The sequence below is a fragment of the Neodiprion pinetum genome, chromosome 4 (assembly GCF_021155775.2).
Source record: "Neodiprion pinetum isolate iyNeoPine1 chromosome 4, iyNeoPine1.2, whole genome shotgun sequence".
NCBI lineage: Eukaryota > Metazoa > Arthropoda > Insecta > Hymenoptera > Diprionidae > Neodiprion > Neodiprion pinetum.
In genome coordinates, this window is record NC_060235.2 from 28,268,154 (window position 1) to 28,292,107 (window position 23,954).

At 38.4% G+C, this 23,954-nt stretch overlaps 4 protein-coding genes and 2 long non-coding RNA genes across 8 annotated transcripts; 3 read left to right on the forward strand and 3 right to left on the reverse strand.

Moving 5' to 3' along the window:
* The first annotated feature begins 705 nt into the window (after positions 1–705).
* Positions 706–13,253, forward strand: Ras64B (ras-like protein 2). Its single transcript, XM_046620915.2, has 4 exons — positions 706–1,041; positions 7,961–8,048; positions 8,708–8,919; positions 9,113–13,253. Exons 1-4 carry the CDS (start codon positions 937–939, stop codon positions 9,302–9,304), a joined length of 597 nt encoding a protein of 198 aa, XP_046476871.1. The 5' UTR covers positions 706–936; the 3' UTR covers positions 9,305–13,253.
* LOC124216418 (uncharacterized) lies at positions 1,099–3,023 on the reverse strand. Its single transcript, XR_006882606.2, has 3 exons — positions 2,785–3,023; positions 1,892–2,059; positions 1,099–1,172 (listed from the first exon to the last, which is right to left on the reverse strand). It is a non-coding gene; the product is annotated as an uncharacterized lncRNA (long non-coding RNA).
* On the reverse strand, positions 11,072–17,760 carry LOC124216409 (cilia- and flagella-associated protein 184-like). Of its 3 annotated transcripts, XM_046620910.2 has the most exons (5): positions 17,660–17,760; positions 15,464–17,141; positions 15,112–15,383; positions 14,459–14,782; positions 11,072–14,354 (listed from the first exon to the last, which is right to left on the reverse strand). In XM_046620910.2, exons 2-5 carry the CDS (start codon positions 15,534–15,536, stop codon positions 13,722–13,724), a joined length of 1,302 nt encoding a protein of 433 aa, XP_046476866.1. In that variant the 5' UTR covers positions 15,537–17,141; positions 17,660–17,760; the 3' UTR covers positions 11,072–13,721. The 3 variants fall into 3 exon arrangements, with proteins under 3 accessions (XP_046476866.1, XP_046476867.1, XP_046476868.1); XM_046620911.2 differs by lacking the exon at positions 17,660–17,760 and having other exon boundaries at positions 15,166–15,383; positions 15,464–17,256; XM_046620912.2 differs by lacking the exon at positions 17,660–17,760 and having other exon boundaries at positions 15,483–17,247.
* On the forward strand, positions 15,627–19,143 carry LOC124216411 (SKA complex subunit 1-like). The gene is made up of 6 exons (XM_046620914.2): positions 15,627–15,938; positions 17,099–17,213; positions 17,303–17,424; positions 17,516–17,984; positions 18,080–18,245; positions 18,605–19,143. The coding sequence occupies exons 1-5, from the start codon at positions 15,906–15,908 to the stop codon at positions 18,229–18,231; spliced, it is 891 nt and encodes a 296-aa protein (XP_046476870.1). The 5' UTR covers positions 15,627–15,905; the 3' UTR covers positions 18,232–18,245; positions 18,605–19,143.
* A 188-nt stretch (positions 19,144–19,331) lies between these two features.
* LOC124216406 (heat shock protein 70 B2-like) lies at positions 19,332–21,670 on the forward strand. The gene has a single exon (XM_046620908.2). The coding sequence runs from the start codon at positions 19,460–19,462 to the stop codon at positions 21,383–21,385; it is 1,926 nt and encodes a 641-aa protein (XP_046476864.1). The 5' UTR covers positions 19,332–19,459; the 3' UTR covers positions 21,386–21,670.
* A 196-nt stretch (positions 21,671–21,866) lies between these two features.
* On the reverse strand, positions 21,867–23,846 carry LOC138190887 (uncharacterized). Its single transcript, XR_011176965.1, has 2 exons — positions 23,419–23,846; positions 21,867–22,108 (listed from the first exon to the last, which is right to left on the reverse strand). It is a non-coding gene; the product is annotated as an uncharacterized lncRNA (long non-coding RNA).
* Between the last annotated feature and the right edge of the window lie 108 nt (positions 23,847–23,954).

Consider the following 23,954-nt stretch of genomic DNA (forward strand, 5'->3'; position numbering starts at 1 on the left):
TTACTAATTCAAGTATCATTAGTTCAAGTATTGTTTGCAGCACAAATATTAGCGCAGCTATATTATCAATTAGAGAATAGTATCATTTCAAAGTGACGAACGACGGTCAACTTCGTCTAGTTGAATCTGTTAAAAATCAATCGGGGCAGATAGCACACATTCAAATGTTTTCTCTAAATTCAGATCTGGGTGTGACATGTTCCGAAGTGGTGCAAACTCAGGATTAAAGCCACCAGCACCATGGATGAGAAATCTATACGTAATGATTATGGTCTCTCTCGCAGCTGTAGGAAAACTAAATTTACAGTATGGGAAAATTAGCCGCAAGGGTCGACCCGACAAGTCTTACAGTCCATATTATTTTATTTTCACTATACTTTAATGCACCAGAAATTACTCCTGGGCCAATCACTGAGTTCACAACCTAGTAAAAGACAAGAATGAAGTAATGAAATTAAAATTAATTCACTGGACCACAGATTCAAGACTTAGAGGGCCAATGAAATACCTGTTAAAAATGAAAAATTCACCCAAAGTCAAAGTTCACAGTAGCTACATTAATCGATCATCGAGCACCGAGAAGTCTGCCGTAATTTGAATAGACCGCCGTTTAGCGAACATTGGCAAGACTGGATACCACCATTAATTATGTAGTTTTGTTGCGTGATCAGCCTGGCAGCACTGGGTATGTAAAGGCATCAGCGGACAAGGCAGCGAAGCTCTCTGAGCGAAGTAGCTACGAACAAGACACGGTCGCTGGCGTCGAAGTTGAGTGCTAACCAGACGGCAGAGTCATTGGCGGGTGCGGGCTGTTCGTACGTAGCGTGTGTTGAGTGGTTCGTCTATCCCCCCTCATTAAAAGAACAGTGATTGTGGTAATTTATTTTGAAATCGTTGAATGTATGAACGAACGATCGCATAGATCGTAATAACAAAATGTCAAGGCCAGGTGACAGACAGAGCTATGCGCAGACCTATAAATTGGTGGTCGTGGGCGGGGGTGGTGTTGGAAAATCAGCAATAACGATACAATTCATTCAAGTGAGTTTCATGAATTTTTTATTCTTTTTCCATCCCCTCAATTTTTCCTTCGTGCAACGCACTCAGCGTAGGTCGACCGCTTGTCCGTCAAAGAAAGGCTCGGTTGTCCTTCGCGTCGCGCTCTATCGTGCCTAAGGAAATTTCGATGCATGAAAGTTGCCTAACAATATCAGCAGTGTTGACTATCTCGAAAAAATAGGGAGAAACTATTTGCTATATTAATTAGCTGAGATGTTTACGCTCAAGCAGTCAGGAAGACATTTTTAGTCCCATTTGCCGAAAAACCAACGTGTGCAGATGATAATGATTACGGTGTATTTTCGTAATATTTCTCACATCAGTGCATTTATTGCTTAAATCCTTCTGAACGTGTCAGAGTTTCGGTCGGGTAGATACTTGTAAGTCAGAAACGTCAATGCGTCGTGTAACTTGCTTTCAAAGACGTGATATTAATTGACAGCTGACAATAAGGCAAAATGTTAGAATACTAAGCGACACTTGACGTCATCGTAATCAGCTGAACATTGGAAATATTACGTTAAGAGTCATCATCCGTGTACGGTTAAGAGATCAGAACCTTACAACTTCGCGTTAAAATGGAAACCGCGAGAGAACGATTGTAAAAAGTACACAAAACTTATATAACAAATGAGCCGCCGCCCCAGCTGCTTAAAACATCCTCTCCCATCAGTTTTCGCGCTGACGAATGTAATTATGTCAAATAATCTTCGCCTAGCCCGGCTTTGTTTGTCAACGAATGATTATGGTTATCGGTAATGGTGCCAAATTCACGATTTATGAGAGGAGCGTTTCTTAACTCATCGGCGTAAATATTATGTAGTTTAATTACCGTGCATAATTAATTAAGCCGTTTCCCGAGTCACATGGATATGCATAATGCAGGGCACAAGGTTTCATACCCCCCCTCCGGCCATATTACACATTCGTACAACGTTCCTTCGCCAGCGCCGCTTGCGTATTTGGTATTGGAGTCGTGATCGCCACATCTTGGGATCGCCTACACAGTTTTACATAGGCGGTTTTACAATGGACCGTCGCCGTTCCTCTCGCCTCAGCCAAAACATGCACCGTAACATTTATCAAAATCGTCAATGTCTTGTATCACTCGTTATTCGTTTTCTTTAACTGATCGCTGCTGCTTGAACTTGAATTGTTTTCCATGTAGTATGCACATTACATCTGTTGTATTCGTAGGATGACGTTCACGAGGTGTCAGACTTTGGAAGTCCAACAAGAAAGTCGGGAGATATTCAAATTACGTTGATATTCGAGTAAAGTCGCATAAAAGATTGATAAACCCAACAAAACGGCGATGGCCTAGAATTTTCTGATCATTTTCATTCTCGTTCGATTTCTAAAACTCTGTCGTACACTCGTTGTTAATTTACGCATAAACAAACAAGTACGTTAATTTAGTCATACGAGAGTGACAATATTTTGCTATGGCTGGTAAAACTTTGTCAAACATACGCCTGCCCTTTCTGTCGACATTTATTTGGATATTTGTGCAAGTTGATGTCATTGCACAAAAATATTTTCGAAATGTCCACTATATTAAGAATCGTTGGGTTTATTTATTTTAACGTTTATAAGTCAGCCTTACAATCAGGCCGATTCAACGGTTGCGTTGCATTATTGTTTCTTGATTGCAACGTTTAATTATAGATGGATAAAAATTTATGCTTTTATGTATCCCACAAGAATGCAGTTAGATAAACAAACCTTTTTACAAGTTCAGTTTAAATGCCTCTGAACGTTCCTGGAGGATCGTTATTGTATGTAGGTATTATAGGCTAGCGATTCGCCTGCGCTCTACTATTTTTGGCAGTCGCGGCCTTATCCAGTCGTCGGGCCTCGACTTGTAGTCTAGACTGTTCACTTTCAAAGGACTGACGGAGGCTCGAATAGATTCTAAAAATGCGGGAAATCGGTGAATCAAATTTCAACTCTCGCTAAAATATGCGTTTCATGATGACAATAAGTTTTGTTGCGATCATTGCAGCATCACGTAACTGGATATAATCTGCTAAGTACATGAATTATCTAGACGCCGTCCATTCAGCAGGTAACTCTATTTGACACTCATGATTTTTACGAAGAATTTTGTGTAGTCGGTCGCAGATGGGAGGGTGTAAGATAATTTTTGAAGTTCGAAATACTAAACATCGTCGACCTCTTCGGTTTACGACCAAACGGACAGTGGAACGTTTTGTACATGTATGATTCGGTATGAAAAAATTGAAATCCAATACGATAAGAAACATCTATCTGACAGTTCTAAATATGACTAGGCTTATTTTCATTCCATTTCTGTTTATCGCCAGAGTGATGAGTCACATGGTGAGTGTAAAATATGATATAATAGACTGATATAGCATACATATAATTAATGCCTACACGTCACAAATCGACCATGATAACAGAATCGTAATAATAATGTGTGACTGAATTTACATTGTCTATATCCCCCCGTATATAATCATACTCTAATCGAAGGTATTGATCGTTAACATTAACCGTTTCGTGGTAGCTCCACCGCCCCAAAAAAAAAAAAAAAAAAAATGTAACGCACTTTGTTGACGTTATCTCGTTATTCGAGCAAACAGCTGCTTATTTATCCTAATCGTAAGAGAAATTGCGATGAATGAATTGTAAAACATAGGTGCGGTATTAACCACTAATTGTACTACAATTATCGACATAGTGCGAAACGGTATGTTCCTGTATCTCATTGCGTGTTTTTCCTCTGTAATATAAGTGTACGTGATGAATCCACTTGCGTAGAAAAAATGAAACACATTCTGTATATTTATACACGTATACCTAATGTATGAAAGCGAGTTTTGTATCGCGTGGGTTATCCCGTATGCATTCCACCGAAACCTACAACTATATATTCCGTCCTACGCGCTATATATTTTCCATTTTATTTTATGAATTTTTATTACGTTAAATTCAGCTTGCTTTCACTGTAGCTTTACGAAATATGTATATTACAATTGTCAAATAAAGAATATTACATATACATGATAAAATCTGGAAACTCCTGTATTAATCATATTTTTTTTTCCTCAATTGTTGGGTAATAAGCTTAACTGTTCAAATCTACTTACGTCAGAACATCTCTTTTCGTATTGTTATTTGTATCTGTATTCGGTTTGATTTTTATTAGTAAATAATGTTTTCTCACGCAGAGAATAAACGAAGGACTCTCCATTACACGGGCTCTTTTAATTCCAGCGACGAGGTTATTTTTATTTGATGATATGTCGTGTAACTTTTGTCGATCTGGGTGTGAAGTGAAGTATAATACTAGAGATAAGTGGATTGCGTGGCGTCCACTTAAGATTAATTTTGTTAATTGAATTCCTGAACAATTTTCCAGGGATTCGTTAAACGATATGGCTTATATCAAAGGGGCTAACATTTTACTCCGCGGTGCTCATACAACATAATATCTTGCTTGACGTCGAAAGCAAATATTTTTTCAACGAGCAAAAATTGTTCAAAAATAATTTCAAGTTATTTGAGAATCTGGAATTATGTTGGGGCTGAAATTCTTGTCATTATATACTGCGGTGAAATTTCGCACCTGCAAGTGTAGAATATGAAATTGTGAAATTCGTTATTATATGCGAAATGATGTATTGTCATGCATGAAGTAATGCGTTGATATAAACTGCAACCGTCGAAAGGCTGATTTACTATATTTTGACGTATGTAACATAAATAATGTAATACGAATGCAACAATTGCGGCGGAATTACACTCTGTGGCTGGGCGAATCACATATCGCGCAACCTATTATTATTAACTTCTATCTTTGTCAAGTTAATTAATAAGAACCTCGTGTCATACGTCATTATGCATAATTATAGAAGTGAAGAGTCAACTGATTTTACTCATTACAAGCCATGATTCAATTTCTACACATAATATCAATTCAGTTACTGTATTATACCTACTAGATTGGCAGGTTAAAACTTCTACGTTCAATTTTAATTAAAATCTCGTATTATAGGTGTAACGTTATAAGCATATGATAAGAGAGATGATGAAAAACAATGACGTAAACTCCTTAGTCAGTAATTTTTGCTCGTATAAATTATTCATCGTGCACGGCACATGTGCAGCCGTCGTTTTTACTATTGAAATATCTTTATACATAGTTATAGCTTATATATTAGAATCGAGCTGTCAGAATGATTGTGAGGATGTGTAAAAAATTTAATTAAGAGAAAAGAGAAGCAACCCAAACAACCTTTTCGAGAATTTTCGTGACGTATAATTCAATTGATAGAAATTCTGATCCGGTCAAGATTTAAAAAATATGCAAATTTCGAACAATTTATTTCCACACAGTTTCGTTTCTTGCGATCTGGGTTAAATACAGAGTAGAGAGAGACTCATATTCTAAATCTGTGCCCTATCATCTCGACCGTTTTGATAGACCAGACTGAGAGTTATATCGAGCACAAGGTGATATCACTGCTGCTTTCGGTTCAATGTCACGCACGTTATAGTTTGAGGCTTCTTTACTCTGCACTACTCCGAAAACTAGACTCTTGTTCTTCGACTAAACTCTGTCGGCTGCCCTTATTTTATTTCGGTTAGCTTTGTATTATACCTATCAACAGGGTCCAATGTCGTAGAAAATTATCTGTAAGGAGGAAAGTCATCTGCAGAATAACCTGTAATCTCCGAGTAGTAACGAGGTTTTTGCACCAATCCTTGTGCGGAGTAGATCGATGTTGTTAGTCATCCCTCCGTTGGCCAAAGTATGCAAATTCGTCCAGCCTGACTTTCTGCTAAATGGTCGCTCGACGCGATTTCTTATTCTTAATTAATTTGTGATTATTAAATTACTAAATAAGTTGGCCAACAGTGTATACAAAAAAGCACATGGCCAACGGAGGGTTAAGTTCCCTTTTCCGTTATTCGACCAAGCTGTGACTCTACGCTGCGATCTTTTACGCGAATTGCTAGCTCTACATGGATCGTGGGAAAAATCTAGTTCCTATCGAGGTAAATGTTGTACGGCAGGGTTTGTCGTCTGTAAGGTCGCGATGTCGTTGTCCTTTCACGTGATTTCCAGACTTCCTCGAACTTCAAAGGCTTATACTGACATGTATATAATCGAAACGAGGCGATTGGCCGTTGCTGTTTAAAGCGAAACCTGCACCCATTGCATGCACGTGTCGTTCTTGCAGCAGCTTTTCACCCGCTCGGTAGCAGCCGGCTTTTATAACCTGATCTAAAATACCGGATGTTCAACCCCAAACACGGACAAAGTATCTTTGAGCTCTGCACGTATCTATCTTATACCTTATATCGTGCAGCATGGCACGACTTTGGGGGGGTCTTCGAGATCCCGCATATAAGGCAGGGATTCTGCACTTGAGATATATCTTTTAACCGACACCGGAAACTAAGATTTGCTGGGTATGGTTATACTGAACACCCTGCATCGCCCTGAAATTTCTACCGAAAGAGAAGAGAAATTATCTATATTATTCATTTCTTGGTTCTTTTTGATTTTCCGGTTATCTGATTAAACCGCCGTAAACAATCCGTCTGCATCTTTGTGCGCACAGGACAGGAATTCGAGGAATGTCGGATGCGATGGAGATAAATCGCGGGAAATTGGGTTAAAAGTCTGGTAAATATTATTTGAAACGCGTCATTTACATTGTCTTTGCGTTACGGTTGAAGTAAATTATCTTATAACACACATAAAAAAGATTTGATGACTATTACGAATGTTGTGTTATTCATGTGGATTATGTAAATTACTGTTTCGATGATATGAAAACAGCCAAGATTGTTTTTAAAATTAGCTGATCACTGGGTGAAAAATTTGTAGTCCACAAAAGTTTTTAGAGGTTCATGAAATTTTAGATCGAAAACGCAACGATAGGAAATGATAAATTATCAGGAAAATTATTTTTAATGTTATAAATGGTAAATGTATTACATAGTTATTGAATCATACAATAATATACTAGAGCCCATCGCTTCGGAAGTCTGCGTTGTTATCTCGATCCAGATAAAACCATTTTGCGGCTCAAATAGACGGTCAAATGATTTACTATGTTTTGTTCGAGGCTACAAACGGTTATAATCAGTTCAAAAAAATTATAAACAAATGAGGAGAAGAAAATTTACCGTGCAGAATGTTTTTACTACTGGTAAAAAATATAGATCTCGAAATATAGTAAGTACTTGTTGATTGAAAATTGAATTTTCCTACATTCCAGATTTGCTAGAATTTTCTTGCTATCGACAGGTTACATTCCGGCGAAGGCGTTAGTCATTATTTATATACAGTACATATATATATTTATATGAAAAAAGAGAATGCGAAATAAATTACACTTGAATTTTTAAAATCCGATTTCAGATTCGTAATCAGCGATCTTAAAAACTTATAAGTTGTGTAAAACATGTATATGTGTGGAGGAGTAACTTTCTCGGAAAGGAATTATTCCATCAATTTTCACAATTTTAGTCAATCAATTTTCTTCTAACAATAATAATTTACGTTATATTGCAATAATTAATTTCAAGTATTACAAATTAATTAGTATACCATCAGAAATAGCAAGAAACCGCAAGAAAATGTGTTGAAAAGTTCTCTAAACAAAAACTGGATATAAAATAGGTGGTAAAAATACTTGCCACTATGATTCAAAGGGTTAATCTGAAAAATCTTCGTGACATTTTATAGAGTATTATTCGACATTTTTATCTCGATTGACTGCTTTATTAATTTCTGATCGTTGATCGCGCTATCGGACGAAAAGATTCGCGCAAAAGGAAAAGTTGATGAATTTTGTAATCTGTTATTCGTTACGGTCTATTTCTCAACTGAATTTAAATCGCTGCGCCTTTATTTCAGAGTTATTTCGTCACCGACTACGATCCTACCATCGAAGACTCGTACACGAAACAGTGCGTCATCGATGACACACCAGCCAAACTCGACAGTAAGTAACTCATCCAATCTGTTTTGTTTCTATTTTTCTTTACCTTCTCTTTGTCTCACCGTATCTCCCCCAATTTACGAGTGTACTTTTGAGGAAAGAACGAAAAATGTTTTCACAATTGAAAAGCGTATAGCTCTCTGCTTCTACGCTATTGTATTTATTCTTGTTTTATTAATATTGAATTAATGTTACTTTCACGCTGTATCTGTTTTTCTTGAAAAAAATTTTCGGACATTTCGGAAGAGGCAGCAAAGGGGTCTTGAGACTCTCTGCGTACATTAATGTAAATATTGCATAGAGCCAAACTCTTGTGGGCAGCCATCATTAAAACAATCTGAACATCCACTCCAACGTATCTAGGCGCTGGCCGTATACCTCTTGTAGATTATTTTCTCCCTCTTTTGAGAGTCTAGCCATAGCGGCAGCTGATACCTCAGCTCCGTTTGCGGCCGCAGCTTCTGTTAACGATCGTAAACAAAGTTATTTCTGGTAAAAGTGTTACTTATTTCCCGACCACGGGTGTGTAAATGCTTTTTAGAATTCTGCTGTCGAATGAACAACAATCAATTGATTAAACAAGAATGATACGGACTTTTAGACTCTATTACACATTTAACGTAACACTTACGGCTTTTCATTGATAATTTTGTTTTCCGCAGTCTTGGATACCGCTGGACAAGAAGAATTCAGCGCAATGCGAGAGCAGTATATGCGTAGCGGCGAAGGTTTTCTTTTAGTATTTTCCGTCGCCGATCACTCGTCTTTCGATGAGATGTTCAAATTCCACCGACAAATTCTCAGGGTTAAAGACCGGGACGAGTTCCCGATGCTAATGGTTGGCAACAAAGCTGATCTGGACCATCAGAGAACCGTGAGTGTAAAATTAGCTCATTTTCTAAAGTTACGCGTAAAAATTATGTAATTTCGATTGCACATTCTTATGTTTGAAAAAAAAAAGTATGATTTCGGTCATTTTTTCTGTAATTGACTCATTGTCACTCGAGGATTTTCATGTCATAAGGTCGTATAACTTTTTTGACTGTTCGAACTGACTTTAAATGCAGGTTTCCATGGAAGAGGCGCAAAACTTGGCAAGGCAGTTGAAAATCCCATACATCGAATGCAGCGCGAAACTGAGGATGAACGTCGATCAAGCCTTTCACGAGCTAGTCCGAATTGTCCGTAAGTTCCAGCTCTCTGAACGACCGCCGTTAAAGCCGAATTATAAGATGTCGAAGAAGTGTTGCGTTTTGTAATGAAAATTCATTGCTTTTACATATCTATATATCAACAACATACGTGCCATCGGCAACATGGAGAAAATTAATGGAAACAAGGTTTAAGAAGACAACAGGGCGATAAAAAACAAATAACAATAAACCGTTGAAAATACAATGAGACAAAGTAAACAGTAACGACGATAAGTCACTTGCCATTCAAGTTGCAGCTACGTATTATAAACCAGACCAGAATAGAATTTCATGACGGTTAAAAGTTACAATTTTTGATTTACGATTCTTCTTACGTAATAATGTTGGCGATCATGTAGTAAGCGATATTTACGTTTTATGTGAGTTTACCCCAACTTTATACGTACCTAGACTCAACTTAAGGGGCAACACCACTCCAACGGCCGAAAAGAAAGGCCTAAGATTGACGATTTATTTTGGGAATGTGGAAAAAGGAATAGGATTTCTTTTCAGGTGGTTTATCTTACACATATCGAAATATGAAACAAAATTTCTTATCATCATTTTGATGCACAATGGCGGCGACAGAGTCAATCTTTGAAATCGCCGTTTTTTAAACTCCTTCACGGGAGGACGGATTTCTCGTAAAGTATAAGACCTGGAACAAAAAAACCAATAAATTTTATAACCTATATACTATTGCCTATGGGACTACATAGGGTTTTTTTTTTTAATTAAATTTTGTAGAAATGTTGCAGTTTTGAAAAAATAAATCGATATTAAGGCCAAAAAATTAGCAGTAAATTGTTTATAAAAAACATGTTTACATTAAATAAAAAACCGGCTACGTACTGCCATAGAGAATGTAATAGCGAAGCCACTGTCAACATTTCAAATCAATCTATGCATCGGTGTTTAAGTAATCTGTCCTCCCAGTTTGAAAAAAGTGGTTTCGAGAATAATACGTTTCAAGTTTTACGAATACTTAAATCTTTGAAATTTTTGGTCTCTTCAAATTAGAGCATTTTTCCCTTTTGAATTTTCTTTCACTATAGGACCAACTGTGTATTGTTTTTATGACCCTAAATTATTGTTTAAGCAAAAAAAAATGAATAAAAATCATACTTTTCAAAATCCTAGAGTGGCGTTACCCCTTAATGCAACAAATCTGTAAAGGAAGGCGATGGCATTGAACAAAATTTCTGATGAGTGCGTTGAATTAATAATTAGTAATAGTAATAAGAATATTAATGATAATAATAATCTCAAGATCATCGAGAAAACAATTGCGTTTTAATGTTAATATTTATATACATACATTATTATTGTATCAAGTTTTATCAGTCGTTATGATACATGCACTTACAGAATATCATCCAAAAGAAATTTCTAAACCTTGAAATTGAGGAAAAAAATTTTATTCCTTAACAAAAATCATCAACAGAGTTTATAACTATACGTTAGTGTATAATCAATTCATGCTATGGATAACAGTTTTATATTATCGATATTATTCCTGAAGCTTTATTTGCACGTGTTTTCATCTCAGGCGTATGCGTAGCTGTTGTCTGTTGTAAGATTAAGTCCAGTGAAATTTCATATTTGTATAAAACATGAGTATTTTCGATTGGTTACTTATCAATGAAGAAAAACGTCTTGTATTCGGTATCATTGATCGGAATCAAACTGTTGATTAGATTTTAGTATCTATCCATTAGGAAACTGGTAAAAAACGAATTTCTCAGATGGAAAAATTGACCGAAAAAATATCGACAATATTATATTATAATACAAGTAATCTAATGCTGCGGTGCCATCTTTTTTTTAAAACGATTATGTATGGCTAGTTAGGGGGCTTAAGAAAGTCGGTACAAAAGGTTTATATAGGAGAAATTTGGTAAAGGTGAATTTTCTGGATACAATTTTTCAATTTCTCCATAAAAAATGGAAATTATTTTCGATTCTATATTTAAATTCATTTTCTATCACTTTATTTCAAATCTAATAATCAGACAGCAATTCCTTTCAATTGTACTCACGATGCGAGTTGGGAACATTTTCAGAAAATTCACTTTATCCCACTCATAGAATGTTCATATTTTTATTCACCTTTGTGTTCACAAAGAAACGTATCGGTAGAATAACATCATGGTAATTGTTTAAATTTTAAACGAAGAAGATGATAAATATTTCTGGTTATACTGTATGCTGTAGGAACTAAAGGTAAAAAGCTTACGTAAGCTCGTTGACCGAGTGCAATGATAACAATTTTCATACTTGGAACGTTAAGGAAACTATTTCCGAGGGTTAGCAAAAAAAGAAATTGAAATAAAAATTGATTACTAAAAATGATTTTTATATATTTTTTATAGACAAGTTTCGGAAGGGTTTTAATGCAAGGGAGCATAGTGTACACCTCAAGTTCAGATTTATAAAGTGATCCTCTCTTGGAATATACTTTTACCTATTTAAAGTGCTTTAGTTCGAAATATTTTTTATATATAATATATATATAAATATACCTGTATAAAGTTTATACAGAAAAATATGTAACTGCTGTAATACAGGTATTTTGCTCTGTATTTATAATGTGTTATTAATTCTTAGAAGATATGTATACTTACATGAGGCATCACAATTCTACAACATCTCATCGCAATTTATATCCAATGGTTTCACATGTATATCATTTTATCATCGATTTTATTATTTAATTAAAACTTCACAAATATTAGTTTCTCTTACACTATCACGTTGGATTAATGTTTTCATCATAATTTTGCGAGGATACAGATTTTATTCTGATCGTGGTATAAAATTATGCAGTGATTCGTATGTACCATACTAGTACTGCACAAACGGTATACATTCGATTCAAATTATTACTCATATTATCTGCCAAGTTAATTTTTCAAAATTTTGTATTATTGAGTTGCATTTTAAATAGAAATCGACAGAAAATAATAATGCAGAATTTGATATGTCGGCATATAGTCTCAACTTTTAGAATCCATATTCATCTGCTATTTGAAGTCATCAATATACGTAGGTTGTAAATGAATGATATACATATTAATTAAGACAACATAAATTTCAAAAAGTCAAAATTGGTCATATAATCAGAAGAAAATTAATTGAACGGATTTTCGTTGTTAAAAACCTTTATTGCGTTATTGTATTATTCAAAATTTTACTGTGTTTTTTTAAGAGAGAGAATTGAGTATATTTATATCGTAATTACAATCGTGCTAAATGGCAACACTTAGAACGTGTAATATAATCTTAATAGCCAAAATTTGTTAGAATTTTATTGTACATAATAAGTACCAGTGTTTTATAGTTATAATTATTATTATTATTATTATTATTACTATTATAACAACAACCGAGTATTTACTGAATCGTTAGAATAATGGTAATTAAATTAATGTTTATCAATAGCTTAACTTTTAATAACACCAATAAATAATTGTCTAATAGGAGTATCTATGTAAAATGAATGTGCTGAATGTGTGTAATAACTACGCGCTATATAATTTATAGGCATTGTCAAACAAAAAGCACAACGATAATTAACGGTTAATTGAAAACTGGACTGAACTGAACAATATTTACAAAGAAAAACGCTTTCACTCAGTGTCTCGTTTTTAAATGAAAAAAGATTGAAGCTTAATTTCTAAGGTACATATCTAGTTAGTATCTACTACAGACGCTGTTGGTGCGACTTTCACTGCTATACCAATGTACTCGATAATTTTACAGTGCTGCCAGAATTCTTTTCACACTCCTAATGAGTAATACATAATATGTAATCGTTCTAATACATACATATTAAGGATACAATTGTTTGATGAAAAACACTTTGTAACATTTATTAATCGGAGATTTTTATTACATAAATCTAGCGCACAGCGGTCGGATTTATGACGAGAATTAATTTCCAAGGTAAAATATATTGTACACCAAATAACACCAAAATAAACTAATTATTATAAACTCTTTTACATAAAATCTAGATATGTTTCATTATCATTATTATGGACCCTACTCAAGCTGCACTTTACACATAATGTGGGTTAAATGAAATTCCTTCTGTCCGTAAAAATATTACAACTTGTCACTATAATCGATTACGAATCGTAACTCGTACTGGACTAGCGATATAAAGAATGTATTTTTGTGCTGTATTTACAGTATCCTTCTGGTTTTTAAAGATATGTGGATACTTAGGTAATTTAAAGAATTTTTCTACAGTCCTCAATTTCATGGTTTAGTACAGACGCATTTTGAAATACTTTGCCAACTGTAGCTACAGTATTTTTATACAACTACCTTCTTCTTAATTTGTGCCCGGTACACTCAATTTTTGGTTGCTAATATGATTTGTATTTTGAATATCATAAGCGAAGCACAGTTGAAATCGTATGAACGAGAAAATTTGTTAAGTGGTAAACCGAGATAATAGCCACCGGGTTTCATATTATTACCGTCCTGTGTTATAAAGTGACTGAAGAAATCCTCCACCCAGGGGTGGACGGCGTGATTTTCTAGGAGATGGCGTATCATCGTCCGTCGTACCTTCTTCGTCCGATGTTTGTTTTTGTCTGCGAATGTTCTTACGCGGTTCAACGTCTTTCAAGCTTTGATTTCTATTCTTGATTTCAGCCATGAGACGCGCAACTTTTTCAAGCCATTCTTTGTGCTGATTTTGGAAATATTCCATCTTCGCATGTACTTCTGGATACAGGCGTAATCCCAGAATAAATTCAAATTTGTCAAAGTACTGTTGGACCTCTCTCTCTTTTTTCCTTTTCATCTGTTTCTGCCGACATGTCTGCACGATTCTTTGCTTCAATTTTTGTATGGTATCTCGCTGCAATTTAATAAGTCGTAACAAGTTCTTTCGTTTGTGCTGAATCGCTTGCAACTGTCGCGAAATACGCTCCTGTCTTCTCGCTAGTCGCTCACCTTCCTCTTCTTTTAATCTCAGCTCATGCCGGTAGTAGAAGTTCTCTGCTTCTAAACGCTCGTAATCTTTTCGGTCTAGATTTGGTGTTAAAATTTTCAGAGCATCAAAGATGACTTCCTTCTCCACAAGGCTGTCCCTCAGACGTGCCTGTGATTTACGAAGAATAAACTTAGGATATTTTTGCTCGGCAAAAAGTTTGCACGTATCCAATGAATAGTGTTCAACTAATTCAGAGAAAAAAACGTACTCACATACCGCACACGAATTTTCGAGATATCCTTCATTTTTGCAAGCTCACGTGTTATCATTGCTTGTACTTCTTTCGCGGATAGCGGTTTGCCGTTTGTATAAGCTTGCGCTGCAGCTGCTCGCTGCTTAGAAAGCAATTGTTCGATGGCAGTATCCGCCTCGTCTGTCTTTTTCCGCAAATCTTTTCGCAGTTGCGTGATTTCTACTCTGAAGTCTTCCTCCCCAGATTCAAGTTCTTCTCGCAATTGCTCGTACTTGGATAACTTTTTTAAGTACTTATTTCTTAAAGGGTCTTCTTCGTTTGACTCCCCGTAGACACGCATCATCTAAAATTACACGGTACTGTTTAGAAACATTGATCTGCAGCTTAATATAATTGCAGTTGAAAGTCTATGTCAACTATACATAGATTAAGAGAATCTGAATTGTTCATTTGTTTTTTACCCAAATTTTTAGGCGTTCTTTAACTGATCGTGAGTATTATGCCGTACAACCTTGTTGATTCGAACGGTTCTTTTTAATCACAGTTTCGATCATTTTTCTCCGAAGGCCAGCATAACTCATCAATTTTGATAAAAACAGCAAGTTCTGGTGACATTTGCCAACCGATCGCGATGCAAATAGTGTCGGAGTAATGTTTGTTTAGATATTGTACCTGCTTTCTTTTGAAGTGTTCGATTAGTTGAGTGTGAAAAAAGTTATTTCGCACCATGCACGTCTCAACCTTGGCCCTCACGGCTGCCAATTCTTCAAGTAATGTTTTTCGGTCCATAGTATTTCCCGTAGAAGATGTATTGGGGTACCCGCATCCCCAATCTGCATTTTTAACAGATCCAATCCCAGATGAAGCGGATGAACTTCTCTCGATTGCCCAAGCATCTTCCTCCAAAAGTATGGAGGAAGACAAATCCAAGCGATCCAAGAGTTCTTGTTCCCAGTGCAGTAACAATTCCATTTTATTATTCAAAATTTACATTACATTTCTACACAAATTTGCACTTGTTTACCTGCCAATTTCACGCTTACTTTTGGTTTGACTGATCTGACGGATTTAGTCACTGGTAAATGATTGTCAGACATGTTTCGATTATGCTTAGTAATCGAGGGCTGATGATATAATATCCCTTCTTAGGTATGTATCAGTACAGCGCTAGCAACGATAAGCTAGGCTACAGTGGGAATATCATTAAGTTTCCATGGAGAACGATTGATCAATATACCAAATCGCAAACGCGTCTTGCTGCAGAATTATGAAAATTTACTTTATCATTTAAGGAAGTGTTCTGATCAATTTCGAACTTGACGTATATAGGTATATCCGAATATAAATCGAACATTCTAGGAACTTTGAGAATCCTGTCGAATGTTCTGCAATGTTCTAGAGTGCCTATCATCGTCAAGGATAAGTCTTGTCTTGAATGTACTCGAAAGTTCTGCTAATATTCCGAGATGTTCTTGAAGCATCGAGAATGTTCTCCGAAGGTACGTACGGGACAGGTTTTAGGTTTTAGAATCGTGAACAGCCGATTCATATTTTAGTCTTTATAGTTTTCGTGGATTTCTTAGAAATCGATACATCAATTATACAGTATTAGGAATTGATCTATTTGCTTGATGTGTGGGTTGGGCTGCTTGGAGTATGGCTAATTGACTTGGGGTTGAAGTTTCGGTCGCTTATGGTTCGTCGGGGTCGCTTTTTCAGATTTTTCTTACTTTTTATTTAAATGTTTTCCGCTTTTTGCTTGTTTACGCATTTCTATTATTTCGAACTTCATTTAAAAGAAAATTGAATTCAAATTTTCGTTCTTCTCTAAAGAATGTACCAAACAAAGAAATCTAAAAAATGCTGAACCACCTTTGAACAGAGAGAAAACTCTTTTAACAAATAGAGATCAGTGCCCTTGAAAGATTTGCTTGCTTTGGAGGTTGGACAAACGCTTCGTCAGCCCGCCATATGCTAGAACAATTCACAGCCTATCGAGATCATAGCCTCCCACGAGATTGACAGAACATGTATATGGACGGGACACACGAATCGAAATATGTCTTACGGCTGATAAAATATCGTCGACTACATATTTACACGTTTTACTGGGAAGCCCAAGTTCCCCGATTCCCGCTATTATTGTATGTAATGTATAGGGTATAAGCATCCTGCGCGTACGTGCAGGAAGCTTGCGAAGTACGAAGAACATAATCGCGGCAGGCGTCGCATGAATGCTGCAGCAAGCTCTGTTTGACAGTCCCATATAGCTTTGCTGTTTGCTCGCTTGTTTTGCGTCGCCATACAGCAATCGTGCATTGTTCTACCGCATGGCGCTGCCAATCAAGATCTTGCATGATCTGACGGCGCATGAAATGCTACCTGGGGAAGAGCAATTTCCATTTAAAAACGCTTATACTGCACGAAGTTCGTGTACTGCACCTGCACACGCTAGTGCAAATTTTTGTAACAGTTTTGTGATTCTCCACTAGGTGGCTCTTAGTTCGTCTAACTGCACCAATAAAACGTTCCCTTTCTCCCCACGTTTCGTTGTAACTCCTTCCCCTACTATGCCGTGCGCTGTATCGTTTGAAATCGTACCGTTTCAAAAGCCGTTTGTCGTGTAGGTCCAGTGTTTTTTTATCACATCAGTTTACAGGTATTTCGTAAGTACTTTCTTATATTATCTACGATGGCTGAATCTGTGGAAGATGTTTTAGTCGAGCATGAAACAAAACTGGAACAACTTACGATAGCAACAACTTTGATACAAAGTGAGTATCAAAGGCACAATAACCAAATCAGTTGTGGAAATTATTTTGTTCATTTCTTTAACGTCAATATGTTATTGTCTCCTTTTCAGACAAAAAAGTCATCGCCAGCGAATTGTCAGAGGTTCAAGAGTCGACTTTCTCCTTGCTCAGTGCGATCAGTTCCGCCAAATCAGATTTGAAGGAATTAAGGAAGAAAAATGAGGAGTTAGTGGTAAAAACTCGTGACTTAGAAAAATGCTTTGCTCTGATTAAATTACTAGTATTACTTGATGGACTGATTCATTTGACCTTTTATCCAACAGAACTTAGTTGAGAATTTGAAGAAGTTGAATAACCGCATAAGCCACATGGAGAATAACATTCCACCCCAACTACTTTATGATTATGCAAATGTAGTCAAAGAAAGGGAATATATTAAGGTACAACCCAACATGCAGAGCACTCACAGTCTTGAAATAGATTCATTAGAGGACGTCTTTGAAGAGACCAGTCGAAACAGTGTAAAAGATTGTAAAAAGACCCTTTTCAACGAGCCGGAAATATTCCCACGACTGAAACCGATTTCTACGAAAGAGTTTGAACTTATACCAAAGTACATGATTGGCCGCCAGTCTCTCGACACCATCAACCGCTTCGTATCGACAATCAACGATGTGCTGAAAGCAAAGTATAGCCTGTTGGCTCTGGGTAAGAACGGTGCGAAGAAAAAAGGTGAATTAAACTTGTACATGCATTACAAGATGCAGGAGAGTGTTGATACTGGAGAACGAGGTAATTAATGCTAGTTTTTTTTATGTTTCACTAGTTCATAATTAAACTTTATACTCCAAATCCCGAAGCTCTAATTAATGCTGTCATGCTTATAGTTTACTTCTTCACGGCGGAAGATTACCAAAACCATACCACGATGAAACTGGATAAAACCAAGCTGAATCTTTTAACTGTTTTGCGCCACTGTAAACGATTGTGCAATCCCAAAGGTGCCAAGACTGCCCAATACACCGTCATAACAACATAGAATAGCTGAAAAAAGTGAGATATACCAAAAACTTTTAACTAGTACCACATGGTTAAAACATGGCATTATTTGAAAATCTCGGTTCTTTATGCGCTGGTGTGCATATCTGCATACGCAATATATGTGATATTAATTTTTAACTATCGCAACTCTTATCAATATCTCAAAAATAAAATTGTCTGGGCTGAATAATACTCAGCATTCATGAAGTTTTTTCTTTTCTAATATAAAAAAGGAACCTGGTATGCTTCAACAAAAAATGTTATAATTCAATTTCAGTGTAACTGACCAACTTGACTGAATACTGTAAATCATTGATTGCATAATTTAGGTAAAATTACTCGCGTGGTAAAGACATGTTTCATTTTTTCAGATGTTGACCTTGGAATATTTGAGTACGCCAAGTAAGGACCATGATGTCATGGACAATTTGGATAGATAGATATACGATTTCTTCTAATGATCTAGAAAATACTGATATTGAATAGAGTATTGCTGCCAGAGAAGTACAGACTATGGACAGGCAGAGCCATTGATCTTACATATACGTAAATTCGAATTTCAGGTGATTGATAAAATTAGCACACAAAATAAACATCTACCTTAGCACAAAGGTCTGCAATGTTTTTAGACTCTTTATATCTTGGAATATGAAGGAACAGATGATATTGCATCGTAGAATTGAATTAATTCTGCTAAAAATGTTTCAACCTTGATACTTGAGATTTTCAGCACAGATCCGCTACGTCACAATTTCGCCTGGCTTGGGCAGAGAAAATGATTTACTGCAACGACTTTTATACTCATTGTCAATGAATAAGAATGAAATAGACTGTTACGTGAATTGCCTTAGTGTCGCTCTGATCTTATTAGAATGAACATATCGTCGCGGCCCGATGGAAGTTTCGAGCATCGAACGTTCCACGCGCCGATGACAGCCTATAGATATCACGTGGCGCAGTGTAACGCCGTATCCATGACAACGAACGAGGCGAGCGTATCGGCAGCCTGGCATTTGCTAGAACGTTCGCGGCGACTCGGGAAATACTGGCGGGAGTATAAATAGGCGGCTACACGCAGAGCCCGGCAGTATTCAAACGCAAGCGAAACGAAACGCATCAAAGCGAAACACGCGACAGTTGAAAGCAAGTTATTAGAAGCAATCAAGAACGCGAAGTTGTTTGGTGAAAAGCATAACGGTATATACGCAGACGTAAAAGAAGCGAAGATGCCAGCAATCGGAATTGATTTGGGAACGACGTACTCGTGCGTCGGAGTGTGGCAGCAGGGTAAAGTCGAGATCATCGCCAACGACCAAGGAAACAGAACAACGCCGAGTTACGTGGCGTTCACGGACACGGAGCGGCTGATCGGAGACGCGGCCAAGAACCAAGTCGCGATGAACCCGAGCAACACGGTGTTCGACGCGAAGCGGTTGATCGGCCGGCGATTCGACGACCCCAAGATCCAGGCAGACATGAAGCACTGGCCGTTCCGCGTCGTCGAGGAAGGGGGCAAACCGAAGATCGCGGTCGAGTTCCGCGGCGAGACGAAACGGTTCAACCCGGAGGAGATCAGCTCGATGGTGCTGACGAAGATGAAGGAGACGGCCGAGGCGTACTTGGGCCAGTCGGTCAAGGACGCGGTGATCACCGTCCCGGCCTACTTCAACGACTCGCAGAGACAGGCGACAAAGGACGCCGGCGCCATAGCCGGCATCAACGTTCTGAGGATCATCAACGAGCCGACGGCCGCGGCCCTCGCCTACGGCCTCGACAAGAACCTCAAGGGCGAGCGAAACGTCCTGATATTCGACCTCGGGGGCGGAACCTTCGACGTCTCGATCCTGTCGATAGACGAGGGTTCGTTGTTCGAGGTGAAAGCGACCGCCGGCGACACCCACCTCGGCGGCGAGGACTTCGACTCGAGGCTGGTCGAGCACTTCGCGGCCGAGTTCGAGCGGAAGTACAAGAAGAACATGAGGATGAACCCGCGCGCGCTCCGCAGATTGCGTACAGCGGCCGAGCGGGCGAAGCGCACGCTCTCGTCGAGCACCGAAGCCAGCATCGAGATCGACGCCCTCTTCGACGGCATCGACTTCTACACGAAGGTGTCCCGGGCGCGTTTCGAGGAGCTCTGCGCCGACCTATTCCGCGGCACCCTCGCCCCGGTCGAGAAGGCGCTGGCCGACGCGAAGATGGACAAGCGGGCGATTCACGACATAGTCCTCGTCGGGGGTTCGACGCGAATCCCGAAGATCCAATCGCTTCTGCAGAACTTCTTCTGCGGCAAACAGCTGAACCTCTCCATAAATCCCGACGAGGCGGTGGCCTACGGAGCCGCCGTTCAGGCGGCCATCCTCAGCGGGGATGGAAACGCCAGCTCCAGCCTCCAGGACGTGCTCCTCGTCGACGTGGCCCCGCTCTCTCTCGGCATCGAGACCGCCGGCGGCGTCATGACCAACATCATCGAGCGCAACGCTCGCATCCCTTGCAAACAGACGCAGACCTTTACCACCTACACGGACAACCAGCCCGGGGTCTCGATCCAGGTGTTCGAGGGTGAGCGGGCGATGACCAAGGACAACAACTTGCTCGGGCGATTTGAGCTGAGCGGAATCGCCCCGGCACCTCGCGGCGTACCCAAGATCGAGGTGACCTTCGACCTCGACGCCAACGGGATCCTTCACGTGACCGCCAAAGACACGGCGAGCGGTCGCAGCAGCGACGTGAGAATCACAAACGACAAGGGTCGGCTGTCCCGCGAGGAAATCGACCGGATGCTCGCGGAGGCTGAGCGGTACAAGGAGCAGGACCACGAGCAACGCGAAAGGGTCGCCGCTCGAAACCAACTCGAGAGCTACCTGTTCAACGTCAAGCAGGCCTTGCAGGAGCACGGGGCGAAGCTCCCCCAGGAGGACAGGGATAAGGTAAGCGGACTCTGCGAGGAGACGCTCCGCTGGCTCGACAACAACACCCTCGCCGAGAAGGACGAGTACCAGCACAAGCTCGAGGCGCTTCAGAAACAATGCTCCGCGGTGATGGCCAAGCTTCACCAGAACAGCGCTGGACCTGCCGGCCCTCAAGACTGCGGTGCGCAGTTCAGGCAAGCCGGAGGACGGAACTCGGGGCCGACCGTCGAGGAGGTCGACTAAACACCTAAACTTTTATCGAGTCCCTTACGACTGTCGAATCTAAGTCATCTTTCATTTACTAATTTTTTCATTGTAACTGTACTGAATGTTCCTATGAGACTGATGTTTATGTTTTATACATTGTAATTATTTGTAAATAATATGACAACCATGATTTATACCTATGTCCATTTTAACAATAAGAATTTAAATTATATTAACTGATGTGACTGGCTCACAATCAGAATGAATGTCTACACGGATGTCAACTGAACCAAATAAAATGTAATTGATTTTTTATAGAAATCTGCCTTGTTCACTATATGATATACCACCCAGTCTTATCTCTTTTCTATAGTTCATTATAATTGAAAGAGCGCAAACAGTTGTGTAATCCCACACGGTCCAATGCATTCTTAATTTGTTGTCCGTGCAGATTCCAGTTGCCCAATGATTCGGAAAAATGATTCACAGATCTCAAAATCAAGAAGATCAATCGGAATGGCCTTCAACAATTTTATTGCATGTCAATTGAATTACAATGTTGACGAATATAGAGCTATGTAAGTAAGTTATGTTTAATTCAGTACACTACAAATCCAGAAAAAGTCTCATCTACTGTCATGTAAGGTCATCCTACTCATCATCGGCGTCTTGTGGATTATACTTTGGGATGTTCAAGGTTACCCACGTCGGAATGATAGTGCAGCCGATGAAGATTATAATCCCATGAGTCACTTTTTCCTGCAACAAGGTCCAATTTTGTAATTATTTTATGGTAACCCAATGAGGGTAGCAGTGAGGTAGTCAACGAAGCACACGACGTATGTACATTATGCATACATAATTATGTTACATCCTACAGTTTACTTTGGTTCTGTAACCGACTACTAGTCTGGTCAATTTAGACATTTCGAAACACAATAATTTCGACAGAGCTGAATTTTGGTAGAGACCTTGGGTTTACCATTATAAAGAAAAAGAAAAAAGTCGCCATCGATACCATGTGTGCTAAAAAAGTTATTCAAGGTCAAAGGTCAAAATTTTCGGTTTTTTCGATTTTTCTCGTTAACGGTTAATTTTATCAAAAAAATAGCTCAGACCATAATTGTAAATCATAAAATTATCCACAAAAATGGTTACTATTTTACATTTTTTGATAAAATTAACCGTCAACGATAAAAATCGAAAAAACCGAAAATTTTGACCTTTGACCTTGAATTACCTTTTTGGCACACATGGTATCGATGGGGACTTTTTTCTTTTTCTTCACAGTGGTAAGCACAAAGTCTCTACCGAAATTCAGCTCTGTCGGAATTATTGTGTTTCGATCACTATTTTTATGTCTAAATTGACCGGACTATACCGTCCCAGCGGTTTATCATCTGCATTCATTGCACATTACTATGAACGAATATATTGAAAAAAATTAGGAAGATTTCAGAAGGTTCAGCGTCTAAATTTTTTTTTGAGTATTAACAAAACGGGGAATAATCTGGAATGCCGATTTTTCAATATTGCTAAATATATACTGAGATGTCTCATGCCTACCATTTGGATTAAAAATAGTTTGGCGTCTGAAACTGCAAAACTAGAGTGAATCCAATCATTTTCTACAGGTACATTGTGTATATTCCTAGACATTGAATTTTCTCTTGGTAGATTTCGTAGTTCTTGATCGTACAAAATATGAATATCCCAAAAAAAAAAGAAAAATCGTTAATGTTTTCACGTGAGCTCGGTATTCGAAATGTCGAAACAACATTGCTGTGCAGTCTTCTATTAACGCAACGTAGGCAGTTTATACCTGATAAGACTGATAAATTCGATAAAACTTGGACGCAATGATTAAACCTAAGCCGATTTCCATGTCGTTAATGAAGTGTTGAAGTGAACCGGTACCCAAATACATCCTCTATACGCAATATTCAAGAAAAGTTTCTCGTCACGGAATATTTTATTTTCGGAGAAAAATAAAGCGCAACTATTCAATCGAACGAGTTCTAATGTATTCCGTTTTCCCTGAATATATAAATAAAAGGTTGCAAACTTACCGGAAACGATATCCTCACTCGCGGTGGTCCAGAAACTTGCCCTTGGTAGTGGGAGTTATTCCGTGCAGACGTCTTTGCAAGGGCGTCGACGGCGGATCTTAGGATCGGACGACTCGCAACGATAGCTAACATCTTTCCGAGTGAAAATTCCTCGACGGTGTGAGCCGATGCCCTATTAATCTTTATGTTAACACCTTGAAGAGGGGTCGGCTTCAAATCAACCAATGCCTGAGACGGTTGATGAACAGACAAGCGTCTCGGCCTACCTGCACGTAAATCTACGTGGTCGCTATCACTGTTTTATATCGTAAAAGTGGGTAGATAAAGGCGTTAGTCTGATAACTGATTAGAAGAAAATACTTTTCAGTAATCGATTTGTGGTCGCCACATTGCGACGTGTTTAAAAGGAACGAAATTAGATATGTGAATTTTTCACCATTTAGATTGCATTCATTATCACAACGCAACAAATGCACTCACTCCTGTGTTTTTGCAACTTTGAATTTTCGTTTTTACGACGTTGAAAATCGTGGAAG